The sequence below is a fragment of the Aspergillus ochraceoroseus genome (assembly GCF_002846915.1).
Source record: "Aspergillus ochraceoroseus IBT 24754 chromosome Unknown P175scaffold_1, whole genome shotgun sequence".
NCBI lineage: Eukaryota > Fungi > Ascomycota > Eurotiomycetes > Eurotiales > Aspergillaceae > Aspergillus > Aspergillus ochraceoroseus.
The window spans coordinates 2,959,797-2,975,188 of NW_024468476.1; the positions used below are offsets into that span (position 1 = coordinate 2,959,797).

The window sequence follows — 15,392 nt, forward strand, 5'->3', positions numbered from 1 at the left end:
TCCGTACAGGGTATATACCAAGTTTAAGAGAGCAGATTGAGAGATCTGGCTTCTAAACCTCTTCCAAGCCTGCTAGAATCTCATCTATATCAGTGGATGCAAGGTGATAAGTCACTCCATCCGAATTTAGCCGCTTTTCCTGGTCACAATACCTTCATAGCGGGGTCATAGTCGAAGGCCAGCAAATCAGGTCAGTGCCGTTTCGTCGTGGCATAATTAAACCGAATTTGCCTGGATTTCTGGTATTCCACGAAGTGGTAGAGGAGAAGAAGCAGAATCTTCTAAACAAGGCCGACACTTTCACGCGCGCTCAAATACAACACAAAACGACCCAGAGTGTGAACCAGAAGCTTAACTGATTCCCCTTAGTCTCAGATTTCCTCCAGAAAAGTCGGAACTAGCAATTTGGGAAGCACAATTGGAGAAGCAATGCCCTAGACAGGGTATGCAAAACCCTTAGACATGCGCGAACTACGTCAAGGACCCCCTAAAGAACCATGTTTCATCGATTAATAGTTGCCTGATGGCTGCGGTATATTTATTCCTCTATGAAGGCTCTCCACCAAAATACCTTTTTTTTTTTTTTTTTTCTATTTGAAAATCTGAAACTGCTTTTAAAGGCGAGAACCCTGGATTTGTAGTGGAGATTTGAATTAATGCCTCAGGCAGCCATACTCCCGAAGCGGCAGAACAGGAACGAATACGACTGAACCTCGCTGTCCTCCTCCTCCCGTCTTTCCTGCGCTATAGCGGGCATCAGAGCTATGAATACAGAACAGCATTCAAAGAAAGTCCGGTCTCGTCGAACACATCGCAAGTCGAAGCTAGGATGTGAAAATTGTAAAAAGCGTCGGATCAAGGTGAGCTGGATTACCCCTAAGTGGTGTCGTCGTTGACCGCCACAGTGCGATGAACAGAAACCGGCTTGCAGCAACTGCCTCCATCATTCAATAGACTGCGACTTCTCGTCTCGGAAAGCGTCAGAATCCCGATCAGAGTCCTCCACCCCGTCATCCCGACGATATACGTTCCGCCATTCCACCTATCAATCAATCGCTTCTCCCTTGAGCACAACGCCCGAACCCACCTCTCACTCGAGAGGCACCCAGTGCGATCCCCTACCGGCCCTACCACCGATAGGAATCTCCCTCGCGGACCTCCACCTCTTCCATCATTTCGTGGTATCTACCTATCGCACGCTGGCAGATGAAGCCGCAGACTCGGATAGCGTGTGGCAGATCCACGTCCCGCAATGGGGGTTCTCCTTCCCGTCGATCCAACATCTCATCCTGGCTCTGGCCGCGCTGCATCTGGGGTACTTGAACCCGGAGATCCGGGCGCAGTATGTGAAGCAGGCAGACGACCATTTCACATTCGGGGTTCGCTCCGTGTCTACTGTGCTGGCCCAGCTAAATTCGGAGAACTGCCAGCTCATCTACATATCGGCCGTGCTGATCTGTTTTGTATACTTCGGCCGCGGGCCCCGAGCGGGAGAGTACCTGGTTTTCAACGCCAAGGGGAAATCCGAGTGGCTGGTGCTCCTGCATGCGGTCCGCGCCATTCTCGCTTCCAAGCAGGACGAGATTTTCACGGGGGTGCTGGTTATAAAGAAGATGGATTACGGCGCCCGAGATTCCCTCCCGCCTCTCCTCAGAGATGAATTGGCGCAACATGAGTTCCGGATCGGAGAGGTTCGGGCGCTGGTTGGGTCGCGGATCTTGGATCCAGAGCTGCAACAGGTTTACTTTCATGCGGTGGACGATCTCCTTACGGCGATGGGGCAGATGTATGAGCGCAGGGGCACTGGATGCCGTGCGACCGACTTGATGCCCTGCACGATGGGGTGGACGTTTCGGCTCTCGGAGAAGTTCATCGAGCGGTTAGAGGAGAAGGAACCCCTCGCGCTGATTATTCTCGCCTACTGGGCCATTCTACTCCGGTACCTGAGGGATGCATGGTTTATGCAAGGGTGGGATGAGCATATCATTACCGGAATACGCGCATCGATTCATTTTGAGTTGCATGAGTGGATTGCATGGCCGGAGCAGGTGATCCGTCAAATATAATCATAATCTAACCATAATAACCATCAAGAGCATAAATCATTACCCAAAAATCTATAGGAACCGTCGTAGGAGGGGTGGGAAAAAAAGAAAGAAAGAAAGAAAGAAAGAAAGAAAGAAAGAAAAATCGAGATCTACTAATCACTCAACGGCGCCATTTCCGGACTTTGAGCCTTGCCAACGCTCCTCGCCCGCTTCACCAGCATCCCCGGATGCCAAACCGCCAGGACCCCCATCGTGATGGCCATGGTCGCCGCATCAAACACATAAATGTAAACCTCTTTGTCGCGGATATCCGCTCCCTTGGGGGCAGCAAACTCGATGGTCCGCACCAAGTTCCTCACAATCATCATCAAGCACGCCGTATAGATCGCCCACATGTAGCGCCCCCAGTTGATCTTCAGCCCCCGAGCCACGCCGGTCTGCTCTGCCCTCAACCGGCGATGAAAGACAACCGCGATCCAGACAAAGCCGACAAACACCACGAGGGCAAAGATCAGGCCGGCCAAGACGGCCTTGAGCCCGATTTTCATGACGCGTTCGTCGCCGGTGACTTGGATGCCGACACCCACGAGCTGGGTCAGGAAGGACACCACGTCGTTGAGCACAAAGAGCACCGTCAGCCGTTTGGTGCGGATCAGCGAGAGGTGCTCTGCGTCTAGGGCGCGGATGATGCGGCCCAGCGACATGTAGACCGTGGCAGCCAGCAGTGGGGGGGCGCACATAATGAGCATTTGTTGCTGGGCCCAGGGTCCGATTGCGGTGCGGTCTGGATGGGATCGGGCTCGACCGTAGTAGCCGAATGTTTCACCTGGGGGTGTTAGTACTGTTATACATATATATATAGATATAGATGGAGGGAATTACATATTCCTCCGATGAAAAACGGAATGAAATAGGCCGCTCGATAGGGAAACATCAGGGCCAAATGGACGAGAGTCGCGATGCCGAATATCGCCGTGAAGGCATATCCTGCCCCGAGAGAAGGGTAATAAGGGTAGAATTCTACCCAGGGAGCGGAGCCATTCGTGCCCGGGTGGAAGGTGAAATCCATTTCAAAAAAAAAAAAAGATCTGACCACGATATGGAAAGCAAAGCTGGGAGATAGGAATTAATCAAGAGCCTGTGGCCATGATTGCACTGTTGATCTTCTTTATATTCGTTGGATGTCTCGAATGGCTTCCTTGTAGGGATTACCGCTTTGGGCAATGTTGGAACGAATACGCCAAACATGGGCGAACATTCCATGGAATCTCCCCAGGGCCAGAAAAACTTTTTTTGAATGCGTGGCGGAGAAACTAAATTTAGTATCTAATCAACTTAATGGAACCCCCCTGTCTATATTAGAATTTTCACTGTTGAAGCGCATTGATTGGTTTCCGGCCTGATCTACCCACTGGGTGAGGTGAGGTATTGGAATACAGTTGAAAAGTGTAGCCTGGGCCAATTACAACAAAAGAAGCTCAATGTATGGACAGTTGCCTATTTTTATGTCGCATTGTCGCTAAATCAAAATCTAGTAATATAGTCATAAACTCCAACGGAACCGGTTTAGTTGCCGAACACCTTGAAGCGGTTCTCCAGAGGGCTAAAGACCTTGTCCAAGGGGCCAGACGTAGGGGTACCGAAAACAAGTTGAGCATCGAGCTTCCAGGTTGCAGGGAGATTCCACTGCTTCTGGACCTGCTCATCGATGAGCGGGCTGTAGTGCTGCAAGTTGGCACCGAAGCCCTCGGAGCTCAGCGCGGTCCAGACTATATCATACCATACCGATTAGAGACCACACGCGTAACATGAAAAAGGGAGATAGATGACAACATACCAAGGTACTGGGACATGGCGTTGGACTCCATAGCAAAGGGGTCGAACTTGTCAGCGTACATGGCAAACTTCGCCTTGACATCCTTGAGAGAGTCGTAGTCGACGAAGAACAGAACCTGGGGTTTGGTGCATCAGCACGAGTCAAGATTACAACACTAGGACAAGAGGGAAGCGCAGGACTCACAGTTCCGTAACCAGCACGGAAACCCTCGAGCTTGGGCTTGGTGCTGCTCTCAAAGGCCTCCTGGGAAAGATGGCCAGCAGCAACCAGGCCCTCCATGGCGCTGATAGCGATATCCCAGAGCTTCTTGTGCTCCTCCTTCAGCAGCAACACAATCCGGGAAGTCTGGGTGTTGAAAGAACTGGGAACGTGCACAACAGCATCCTTGACAATGCTCTCAATGGCCTCATCGGAAATGGGGCTTTCCGCCTTCAGGCCGTAGATAGTGCGGCGGCCCTTGACCAGCTCGAGGAGACTGGCCGTGGCGGGGTTCTTGAACTGGCCGGCGATAGAGCCCATGGTGACGTGACTATGTGGAGAGCGGAAGGGGTGGTGGATTGTGCGATCTGAAACCAACATCCATGGCAGAGAAGGGTTGATTTATATACTTGATTCGCATTGCAGTAGTTCATCTGGTGCCTACTGTGTAGATATGGCCATCGGCACTGGTACAAGGTAATGCATAGCCGTCGATCCGTCTGCCCGCTGAAGGGCTCCGCGCCGTTGCCCAATAAAAAGACCTCAAGAACACTTGGTGGGCCTATTTGTCAGGAGGGCGGAAGTATTAATAATTGTAAAAGGACATTTCTTTGTCGTTCCGTCAGTCGATCTCTATATTTCCAATCACCCTGTGCCCACCAGTCGGGCTGGCCAGCTGGATCTGGAAATAATGCCGCAGTTGACACCAATAAGCACTCTAATTTATTGGCGATCCTGCTGGATCCCAAGTAAATCGGGCTGCCAAACCCAGGCAGGGCGGCCGCCGGGTCGGACTTCCATATCCACGGTCTTGACAACTTACTCCCTGGCAATCGTTATGTAGTTCTCAATCCTTTCCTCCAAGCCCCGACAGAGGAGGATTACCCTTCTAAGATAGAATTACAAATTACTGAATGCCACTGCGGTCTCTCTTATGCCAGATGGGTCGTCATCTGTGCTGGGACATTCCAAACCCTAACAGCGGCTATTACTTGGGATCCTGGCCTTGATACATTGCTTCCTTCTGCTATAATGTGCATCATAATCTAGCTGCTGCACTCATACTCTGTAGGTATTCCATGGCTACTGTTATGGAGAGAACAAAGGGAAAATGAAGAATTTAAATAGGAACCAGGAATAAAGATAGTCTATATGAGGGTTATAGCAGATTTAAACTAATGTAAGTGTACGTTTGTTATATTCCGGGGTAGAACCATCCTGGAACTTGCCACTAATGGACACTACATTTATACTAAAATTGGTTACGACAGATCCAGAATCGTTGTTGGGTGGTTGACTGGCTAGAGAACTCGAATGGACAGAGAAAAAGCCCTTGATAGCTTTCAAATTACCTAGACTATCTACTACCAGCCCACGTATTCTGCAGTTGAATTAAACCAAAGTTCATACTTCGGGGAACCTACTAAGATAAGAATCAGGAAACCACCGTGTACAATTTCCCCCAACCGTTCAAAGCTTAAGCTCTCTCATATCTGTCCAAGTGGCCCGGATATCCCCCACCGGCCGAAAAGGCTCAGCTCCTTGATTGATCATTATGCTGATCCATGTAAGACAGCTTCGCAGATGATCCCTATCCTGCTCGCCCCGTTCCATGCGTTCCCGATTGGCCAAGATTTTGACCAGCTTCACACGAGTTCGCAGCGTGTCAACAAATCGTCTTCGCTGATCCAGGAAATGGGCCTTTAAATCCCCGTGGATATCTTGTTTGGGCATGTATATCAAAAGGTACCGCTCCAGGTGCAAGCCAGGAATTAGGGCAACCGCCCAGTAGACCGGTGACATGGGACTGTGCGGCCGGACTGACATGGCGAGAAGTGCTAGTCGAATATTGATCCTGCCCGCAGCCGTGTCGGCAAAGTTTTGGAATTTATCCAAATACGTCAATTCATGTGACTGGAATCGCATAAACCATCTCCCTCGTGCCAGCTCGCTGTCGTAGGAAAGAACTTTAGGGTATAAGTACATTCCACTCATGATGTTATCTGATATCCAGGTTCGGAGTACCTCGAGCTGTCGAGCGACGTCGTCCACTGCCGAATCCGAATTGAGACCCGCGCGAGCCGGGGGAACAAGTTGGTGTCTCAGGCTTCGACCGACACGAGCGGGATGAGTCGACGGGGAGATATTGTGATTCTGAGGGCGGAAAGTTGTTGCTCGTTGTGCTGCCGTTTCTCCCGACGTTGAAGTGCGAGCAGCATATGGAAACACATGGTATACTAAGAATATGACAGGGAGCAAAAATATCCAGTAGACGGTCACGATACTGTGTAAAACTTGGTAGAGAATGTTCAGTGACATGGTGAATACTGATAATGTAGGCGTTTTGAGCATCAATAGTAGCCACGTTGTCCCGAAGTAGAACATTTATCTGCCCCATATGAGGTAGTGTCTCTTGCCATTTGTAGGATCCTGACTTCTAGCGCCTTCCTCTCTGGAGGTAGCTTTCAAAAGTCACTCATTATCGTTAACAATATACACATAAACCAGGGTGTATGCGGAAGGTAGTCCCCTTTTGAAAGACAGGGAAAGGGCGGCTGGACGTTAACAATGCATCGCCTTGACAGCTTCCTTCCCCGTGTGCTACCAGAATCGAGCCCGGTCCATAGAGATACTTTTACGGTTTCCTTGAAACGAGGAACGTCTGTTCCGTAGGGCCGGGTTCAAACTCTATATAGAATTCGCTTTGTTTCTCATTCAAAGGTGGAAGATAACCCTTCTACATCGGGATCCAACAATGTTTCGGGGTTTAAACCTTGAATTCTACGCGAATGCTTGGGTGTTTTGAAGCAGTTTCGACAACAAGTCGCTTGATCCCTTCCATGTCGGTGGCATGGCACACAGAGCTTTGGTTGCTGCGGGAACAATCTTGTAGTTAGTTAGCTCATTCCTCCCTCAAGCTTACCAACATCAAAGGTCGACGCCCTCTGCGCGAAGTTCCTCCAGTGCACAGATCGCCGTGATGGATCCTTCCTGTCACAAGTACTCCTACCATAGATTGTAGATCCTTCAACTCGAAGAGGAATATGCGGCGACACTGGATCAATCTGGGATGTAAGACAAGTATGCGTCCTGCGCTGGGACCCGAGATAAGAATATACATTCTCGGGTTGAACCAGGGGCAATTGCGAGGTGATCGTCTGTATAATCCCGCTTAGTTAGATGGCGGTCCAGGAACAAAGCCACATCCTGCTCATATTCACTGGTGCTATGAACCTTCAATAAGGTTATAAAGGAGCTGGAACCCAGGTGGCTCGGTGATGTATGAATCTCGATCCTCAACGATGGATCAATCTTACGTGTGCTCCTATGGGCAAGGCAGATCGAGATAAAGAATTTGTATTCAGACGCAGCTTAAGTTTTCGAGTGCCCAGCGGCACTGAACCCGGTTCTAGAAGTTCATTACGGTCAAGGGACACCAAGTGGAATGGTTTCGATACGAATGGCTCCTAGAGGGAGAGATTATCGAGAGGCTTTCCGTATGATGAATAACAAGCATTCAATAACCTAGTTAACTACCCACGACCCTTCACGACCCGCGTCTATGGGTAAAACTCGGGGGATCGGTCCATGTAAATCCATCGAACGGCAGACTACATAAGATCGTGCCGATAGATTTGAGATGGTCTCGACTCTGTTTCTCCGGGTGCGTGTGACGCCTTTGTCAACCTCGAAACGCTGGATTACCTCTGGTATCAGCTGCACAATTAAGCCCTAGAGGTCCAGCGTAGTATCCTGAGAAGGGAATGTCCGAGCTCGCGTGAGTTGGCCGGAATAGAACCCAGATCAATCACTACGCCAGCACGGTTCAGTAGACAATAAAACCTTCTGCTCACAAAGAGAATGAGTGTCCGGTGCTTGGTTGCCACCGGAATAAACGCACCTTAATGACATCAAGACTCGATCCTTTAGTGTTCCGGCTATTCGTCGGCCTAAATTTTAGAGCATTTTCCTTGTTCGTCCGTCGGAGGAAATTAGGTTCCCGAAACGCGATATATCCGCATCGTATGCAATCCTGGTCGATGTATGCCGTCTGCTTTCCTGAAATATATAAGGACCGCGATGCGACGACGCCTGCTCCGAGAATCGACATGGCCGAATATCAATTATCAGTCACACGGCGATGATCAGGTAGATCAACCCTACTGGGTCGAACACTAATTGCTGCTTTTATCTCTGCCATTGCCGTCGCCAGCATCTCCTTCCTACTACACCTTTACAGCCGTTGTCAGATTTTGGCTTACCGTGACAACCTATCTCATAATTTCCACAATGGCCTGGAGCTTAGCCGCTGTGTTGGGAAACTGTATGCATGGAAAGAAGGATTTGTATACCTCTACCAGAGCCGTCTCTCTGGCTCAGGGTCTTGTGCTTCTCTCCATCCCCATTTTTATAGTATGGAAAATGCACTCGGTCCAAAGAAGCAAAAGTCAACTCACTCTCATCCTCTCCTTGGGTGGAATGTAAGTAGCCTATCCGTTCACTGCTTCAAACCCCTTACTGATATCACCCAGAGTATGCGCATTCAGTCTGCTACGCATTGTGGAATTCCTTCATTCCAGAAACACTCATTTGACCTGTAGGTCACCCCTCGTCGTTAACCCCAGCATTGAGTGCCTTGATATTGATTGAGTGCAGCAACTGGCTCCCTTGAAACAATATGGACTATTCTAGAACTCAACCTTACCATTGCATGCGCCTGTATGGCATTTATGCGTCCCCTCCTACATGCCTGGAAGTCCCCTTTCCGCCACATGCGTAAACGCTCATCACAGCATGATCACTCCGTCGACTTCACGCAGTTTCTAAGCCAGTGGCCGTATAAGACGGGCAGCTCCATGTTCTCGCGAGATGTGTGCTCTCTGGTATGTGCGAGTGCTTATCCCACCCCGGCCACGGAAGCAAGTCAAGATCGGAATGAGCTGGATCTAAGGGGCATCATGGTCCAGACATCGATAGATCGAGATGTCCAGGATAGGGGAGTGGTGCTGGCTTCAATCCTGGGGGGCACGAGGTCGATGATTGAGTCGATTGGGTTGTCATCGAGGAGAGAATCAGCCGGGTATTAAACTAGGACTACATGTGTAAAACTCATAATTCCTCCCCCAAAATGACGATGCACTGACTCTTTAACTCGTAACATTCTTTATCCTTTTCTGCCGTGGTTGAATCCCTGGGTAGTGTAGCCGTGGCAAACTAGCCCTATAACCCCGTCCTATAACGGAGATCTTGTGTACAATATCCGGGTCGACTCTCCGAACCACACGTAGATCCGAATTTGGGTATGGCACTTTGCCTCGGCTATTCACATAGTAAGGTAGGCTTCACACAGCAAAATGGTATTAGTTTAAAGAGGGCAAGGGTGGAAATGGTCTGGCGGATTCGTTTCTTACCATAAAAGCCCCTCTACCCTGGATATAGATTCAACTTCTAGGACAAATGAAAGAGGTAGGGCGGATCGGTTGGGCGATGGGAATGCCACTCCCTGGAGATGAAGACGATAAGTACTATCCCCGTGGCTTTAATATTGAAGACCTAGGTCCAAAGTACTCTGCAGGCAAGGAGCCACAACCCGAAATCCGGGCGGCGGGGACAGTGCATTCAGTCCAGCCCTTGGGCTATTACAGTCCAATTTGTTCTTTCTCTGATTTACCAAATCAACTATATGAAGCATTTTAAATAATCAGGTTATATGTCATCCAGTATGGCGTCATACGATCAGCGCGATCCGTGGTTCATCCAAATATTGAAGTCACCCGCGCAAAATCGTCGCGTCTGAACTTCTCGTATCTTCTTTCTTCCTTTATCTCTACATCGAATCGATAATCGACATGTCTATCCGACAGCCAGACCGGTTAGATGCCTGGATCCTGGGCAGCGGTATTGCGTCGCTCACGGCGGCTGTGCATCTCTTGCAAGAGGCGCAAGTACCGCCCTCCCGAATCCACATTGTAGAGACGCTTGGAGCTCCAGGTGGCACCACCACCAGCTTCGGGGATGCGGAGCATGGCTATGACTATCGCGGAGGTGTGCGGCCCCAGTTCAATGATATATGCATGGACGCCCTGCTCTCTTTGGTTCCTTCGAAGTCCAATCCCAAGCAAACGTTGCGCGACGACATACTCCAACATGCGGAATCTCATGAGGCAAAGGGACACACAAAGCCGGCACAGACCCGGTTTGTAGAACGAAAACCGGACGGAATATCTCGAGTTGATGCGAAAAAGGCGACCCTGGGATTGCGGGATCGCATCGACCTGTTCATGCTGGCATCGAAAACAGAGAAGGCCTTGGGTAGAGCCCATATCCGTGATTTCTTCAACGAGAGTTTCTTTCACAGTGGATATTGGCTCACACTTGCTACGACGTGCGTATCCTCGATAGTGATATTGCTTTTTCAATCTTGAAGCGACGTTGACTGTTGTAGATTCGGGTTTAAACCCTCTCACAGCGCCGCTGAATTCAGTCGGTATCTCCACCGATTTAACAACCTCCATGATCTCCAGCGGCTTCATCCCCTCGACGCTGGCAAATACAACGTTCATGAATCTATAATAAATCCAATTGTCGAATTTCTGCACTCCAAAGGGGTAGATTTTCACTTCAATACTACCGTATGCGACGTCATATTTGCTTATGACAAGGACACTCGTGAACCGTCTTTTGTCACGGCCATCCGCACTGCACCAGCCCACGAACGAAGCACTTCCATCCCGTCCGCTAAGGAGAAGACTATTTTCTTAAAAGATGATGACTTTGTCATGGTCAATTTAGGCTCGATCTACTCCAGCATCCTGCATGGGGATAATACGCACCCTCCACCGTGTCTCGAACATATCCAGAGCACACTCACTCCTGACACCGAGGACAACCCAATAGATACCGAGCTGGACGAGAACTGGCTGCTCTGGCTCGAGCTTTCCACAAAGCATTCCAAATTCGGGAACGCATATAACTTCTGCACCCGGCTGCACGACTCCCGCATCGAATCATTCACCATCACGCTCCACTCGCCTGAATTCTTCACCCGTCTTACAGAGGCCACGGGCAATGCTCCTGGGCCGACAAATATTCTTACACTACGCGACTCTTCCTGGCTTATCACCCTCCGCATCCCTAGCCAACCTGTCTTCCCGGACCAGCCGGACAGCGTCCAAGTCTGCTGTGGATACGCTCTGTTTCCCGAGAAGAATGGAGATTACCTCGCGAAGCCAATGCTCAACTGCTCAGGTCAGGAAATTCTCTCGGAAATATTGCACCATCTGCAATTCCCAATCGAGCCCATCACCAGTAAATCCATTACTATTCCGTGTATCCAACCTCGCGCTGCTGCAACGCTGCTTCCTCGAGTCCCCGAAAATCGGCCGCATATCATTCCACCGGGGGTAGCTAATATGGCAATGATCGGTCCGTTTGTTAATATCCCAGACGAGGTTGTGGTTACAGCTGATTATAGCGTTCGAGGAGCACAAATGGCTGTACGACATCTTATGAAGGTAGATCGGCTGTTGAAGAAGTCCAAACGGACATCAGCAATTAATTTACTAGGTTTGCTATAATCCAATATGTAAACAAGAAATATGATTTACACCTTTGATGAAAAAAAGAAAAAAAAAAAAAAAAAAAAAAAAAGGTCCCATAATAACGGAGCGTTTATATCTTCCCCACGCCAGCGTTAGCAAGCACTTTAGAAGGCACATCCGCAACCCCATAATGCCGGACCAAGTCTTTCTTGTATCGAGAGGCCTCATCCAATACCCTTTTATCCGTGACTGCAGGCCACTTACCCGACGCCGATAACCGGTTCCACTCACAGATGTACCCCAGCGGAGAGTTGCATGCATTTGCAGATTCCATAGTGGGTACATCGTATACTAATGCGCCGCTCTTCAACGTGGCATCTGTGAGCGGCGTGTTAACGTTGTCGAAATAATTGCCCTCGAGCAGCACCCGGGTGTTCGTATTGATATCGAAGGCATGGCCACCGATATTCCGGAAGTAATTGTTCACCCCGTGGAAGAAGATGTTGCTTTTCGTACGCTCGGTTCCAAGATGCGGCGCTCTCCCAGAGACATCATGAATATAGTTGCCCTCAAAGGTATACCAGTCCTTCTCGCCAATAAGGAGAAGAGACCAATAATGCTTCCCATTACAGCCTGCCGACCACTTCGTCGCGCCATCAAACTCGTTGTTTGAGATGGTAACATGGCCGGCAGGACCCCATCCACTCACGATAAACTGCCGTCCAACCAGGGAAAACTTGTTGTGATCGATCCAGATCTTGTCACAGTTGTCCAGAGTGATTGCATCGCCACCCCAGACATATTCTGGGTTCAATCCGGTAAAGTGGATGTTCTGAATGATCACATTGCTGTGGCCATTGGTTACACGCAGACCCTTACCCCTAATCACTCCCTTGTTCCCAACACCCACGATGCTCTTGTTCGACCCGACAATGAGCGGAGTGCGTGCGGCATTGTCATAAGTGCAAGAAACCCAAGTTCCATCACCACAGGTATCCTGGATGGAGGCCTGTCCAGCACTAGTCCCGCCCTTGCAGGTGGTGGTCGAAGTACTGCAGCACTTCCCGGTTGTTTTGCCCTCGGTCCCAATAAAGTTCCACTCCTTGTCGATGAGAATTGTGCGGGGCTTGTCGTCGGTGATCCAAGAGATCAGTCTTTTGCAGGTTTATCAGCATACATTCTTTGCCTTTGCTTTATTTCTTTTTTTTTGGCTTGCTTTAATGCAGAGGAAAAGGGGGGGGGGGGGGAATACTCTTTAAGACTAGATGGAGCTCGAGCTTCGGCCTTTCCACCTCCAGTCGTTCCAGCGGCGAACCCTGAAGGCGAGCCAACAACTCGCGCACTGGCGGAGTGCACAAGCAAGGTAAAAAGAAAAGCCAATGTCGTGCTCTTCATGGTGCCTGCTCAGATAATGTATGAACTGCGTTGAGTTGGGTTGGTTTTACTTTCTCCCACAAGTTCCAGCGCTGGGAGAGTAGGGCACTTTATATAGGTTTTGATAAAGGTCTCCTCCGATGCAGGCAAGGGAATAATAGCTCGCTCCAACCGCATCAGAGTCGGGTTAACCATACGATCCTGGGCAAAGGGGAAGGATGACCGCTTCACCTGCAGAAATAATTTACAGAATTAGGAGCCAAGCTCCGAGAGAAACATATCAATTTAGCTATAGCAATAAGATTTGCAACATATAGTAACGATTCCACCAGTCAGTACTCATCATGAACTCAAGAAATCCATCCCCCAAGACTATCCCCTCGGTCTATCACCACTCTCTGTAGTTGTTCTCCCGTGGCTGCGGCAAATCATTCTGAAACCTCCGCGGTTGGCATAAAAGAAACATGAGACAATGACAAGAAAAGCAGAGAGACAAACGGGCAGCGATCGGCCTTACTCAATCATGCGCTCCTCCCACAGTTCATTCTCATTGGGGTCAAAAAGCGCCGGAAACAACACCTGCAGACCATGCATAAACGCCCCGTTGTCGCCTAGCTCGCTCGGCATAATGGTAATGTGGGCATCCGAATGATTGGTGACTCCGTCCGTGGACAGGGTTTCGGATTCATGCGGTCCACTTTGTTCTGGGGACGGAGACTGAAGAAACGTACGTCCAGGGGTCCAGGTTCCATGCAACATTGTACCCGGGGTATGAGGCGATGCAGAGGAAAGAGGACGAGGCGAAGAAGAAGACGGCAACGACCTCATCTCCTCTTCGTCGTAGTCGCACTCGCCGTCGGAATCCCGGAATCCTCCTAGTTTTTCGTACTCGCCTAACCCCTCCACCCAGTAATTGACCCTGTCAGTCCTATCTCCGGTAGCATCCTGGTGGGGGGTAGCGGCAGAATGGGTCTCTAAATTTTCCATGTCAATGTAGCGATCACTCAGGGTATCAATCACCTGTCGAGGAATGGCTATGTGCCTGTGGCCCCCCTGCTGGATTTCTCCCATCACCGCATCTGCCGGGACATGGCGGGAAATCTCTCCGTTTGTCTCTCCCGGGAGGGTCATGGTGACTTCGGCCGTAATGATTGGCTCGGTGGCCTCAAGTCCCTCGAGGGAAATATAGGGCAGGGGATCGAAAATGCCGCTCTCGCTGCTGTGGCTGTTGCTCCGAGGGGTCAGGTTATGTACCCACTCCGCTTCGCACTGGATACAGTAGGGGATATGCGTCGCAGATAAGAGATCATGGGTTGAGCGGACATCATGCCCAGAGGGGGGAGTACCACTGCGGAGACAATTGGTCACTTCAATGCACGCGTCCAGAGTAAAGGAAGAGATATGGCCACAGGTAGGGTAATGATGGTAAATGTACTTGCACATACTGACAGTTTTCAAGACTTGTGTTTGTTTTGTTGTTAAGCGTCTGCTAGAGAGAGTATCGTAGTATAGAATCTAGTTTGAATGTTTGGCGCAACTGGTTTGTTGGATGGAAATGATCCAAGTCCAGCGAGCAAGAGGCTTCTTATACCTTTTGCTGTCTATAAGGACATGTTACTCTCTACGTAGACAACACTTGCTGCTCTCTTTGTCTTCATTGTATTGTAGTCTACCTGGCCGGGGTTTTCCCCTTCCAGAGTCCGCTCTTCTTTGTTTAGCTTTCGGCTATTGACCAGGTTCCTGAGCTCTCAAAGGCAGCACTTATCACACAAGGCTTTTGTAACTCTTTGTTAGGGTTTCCATTACTTATCAGGTCTTCTCTTCCTTTATGATATAATGAATATTATTCTCTGTTGGGCTGGAAATTACCGTGAAATTAGGGCTTAGTTATCAACCTCTCTGTCTCTTTATGAAACCCTAGTTAGCACAGACTGGGAGCCATGAGGTGATATTTTTACTATATAGACTTGAGCCAATATCAATGTAAATCTCGCATGATAATCTGCAATTCCTTCCAATCAAAGAATTCGTCCATTGGCCAGGACAAGAGCAGAATTTCATTAGCTGTCTGTTTCATAAGACGAGCTTCTTGGGTTTCTTATGGAAGTATTTAGAAATTATAGGTACTTTGCATGTAATTACTACTCCAAACCTCCGTTCTACACATACCATATCTAACCCTACACCTCAAACAGTGACCGTGCGGAATGAAGCCCCTAAGAATCTGAACATATCGATTAAAGTCCCCAGGACTTCGTTAATCAGGTTTGTTCATCTAATAAATTACAGGAGAATAAAAGCAGCACACCCACAAGAGACCCGAAATTATCACCTTGCATTCACTGATATTGCTGTTGGGCCGCTTTCCTAGCCATCCATCGACGATATGCGAAG

The 15,392-nt window shown here is 49.4% G+C and overlaps 9 protein-coding genes across 9 annotated transcripts; 4 read left to right on the plus strand and 5 right to left on the minus strand.

Annotated features, from left to right (window-relative positions):
• Positions 1–271: 271 nt before the first annotated feature.
• On the plus strand, positions 272–2,066 carry P175DRAFT_0470937 (Zn(II)2Cys6 transcription factor domain-containing protein; the record flags this gene model as incomplete). Its single annotated transcript, XM_040895067.1, has 2 exons — positions 272–860; positions 906–2,066. The coding sequence occupies exons 1-2, from the start codon at positions 765–767 to the stop codon at positions 2,064–2,066; spliced, it is 1,257 nt and encodes a 418-aa protein (XP_040756033.1). The 5' UTR covers positions 272–764.
• Positions 2,067–2,200: 134 nt separating this feature from the next.
• On the minus strand, positions 2,201–3,117 carry P175DRAFT_0506253 (RTA1 domain-containing protein; the record flags this gene model as incomplete). The annotated part of the gene is made up of 2 exons (XM_040898173.1): positions 2,201–2,874; positions 2,931–3,117. The coding sequence occupies 2 exons, from the start codon at positions 3,115–3,117 to the stop codon at positions 2,201–2,203; spliced, it is 861 nt and encodes a 286-aa protein (XP_040756034.1).
• A 497-nt stretch (positions 3,118–3,614) lies between these two features.
• On the minus strand, positions 3,615–4,404 carry P175DRAFT_0428521 (uncharacterized protein; the record flags this gene model as incomplete). The annotated part of the gene is made up of 3 exons (XM_040893304.1): positions 3,615–3,817; positions 3,886–4,000; positions 4,069–4,404. The coding sequence occupies 3 exons, from the start codon at positions 4,402–4,404 to the stop codon at positions 3,615–3,617; spliced, it is 654 nt and encodes a 217-aa protein (XP_040756035.1).
• Positions 4,405–5,240: 836 nt separating this feature from the next.
• Positions 5,241–6,726, minus strand: P175DRAFT_043137 (uncharacterized protein). Its single transcript, XM_040893482.1, has one exon. It carries the CDS (start codon positions 6,466–6,468, stop codon positions 5,554–5,556), a length of 915 nt encoding a protein of 304 aa, XP_040756036.1. The 5' UTR covers positions 6,469–6,726; the 3' UTR covers positions 5,241–5,553.
• Positions 6,727–8,733: 2,007 nt separating this feature from the next.
• On the plus strand, positions 8,734–9,333 carry P175DRAFT_0497750 (uncharacterized protein). The gene has a single exon (XM_040896345.1). The coding sequence runs from the start codon at positions 8,805–8,807 to the stop codon at positions 9,168–9,170; it is 366 nt and encodes a 121-aa protein (XP_040756037.1). The 5' UTR covers positions 8,734–8,804; the 3' UTR covers positions 9,171–9,333.
• A 227-nt stretch (positions 9,334–9,560) lies between these two features.
• On the plus strand, positions 9,561–9,800 carry P175DRAFT_0497751 (uncharacterized protein). The gene has a single exon (XM_040896346.1). It carries the CDS (start codon positions 9,577–9,579, stop codon positions 9,778–9,780), a length of 204 nt encoding a protein of 67 aa, XP_040756038.1. The 5' UTR covers positions 9,561–9,576; the 3' UTR covers positions 9,781–9,800.
• A 90-nt stretch (positions 9,801–9,890) lies between these two features.
• P175DRAFT_0513571 (oleate hydratase) lies at positions 9,891–11,700 on the plus strand. The gene is made up of 2 exons (XM_040898761.1): positions 9,891–10,468; positions 10,529–11,700. Exons 1-2 carry the CDS (start codon positions 9,933–9,935, stop codon positions 11,658–11,660), a joined length of 1,668 nt encoding a protein of 555 aa, XP_040756039.1. The 5' UTR covers positions 9,891–9,932; the 3' UTR covers positions 11,661–11,700.
• Positions 11,701–11,754: 54 nt separating this feature from the next.
• P175DRAFT_0553932 (polysaccharide lyase family 1 protein) lies at positions 11,755–13,275 on the minus strand (the record flags this gene model as incomplete). The annotated part of the gene is made up of 2 exons (XM_040900526.1): positions 12,877–13,275; positions 11,755–12,778 (listed from the first exon to the last, which is right to left on the minus strand). Exons 1-2 carry the CDS (start codon positions 13,017–13,019, stop codon positions 11,755–11,757), a joined length of 1,167 nt encoding a protein of 388 aa, XP_040756040.1. The 5' UTR covers positions 13,020–13,275.
• Positions 13,276–13,289: 14 nt separating this feature from the next.
• P175DRAFT_0520543 (uncharacterized protein) lies at positions 13,290–14,441 on the minus strand (the record flags this gene model as incomplete). Its single annotated transcript, XM_040899156.1, has 1 exon — positions 13,290–14,441. One exon carries the CDS (start codon positions 14,439–14,441, stop codon positions 13,512–13,514), a length of 930 nt encoding a protein of 309 aa, XP_040756041.1. The 3' UTR covers positions 13,290–13,511.
• Between the last annotated feature and the right edge of the window lie 951 nt (positions 14,442–15,392).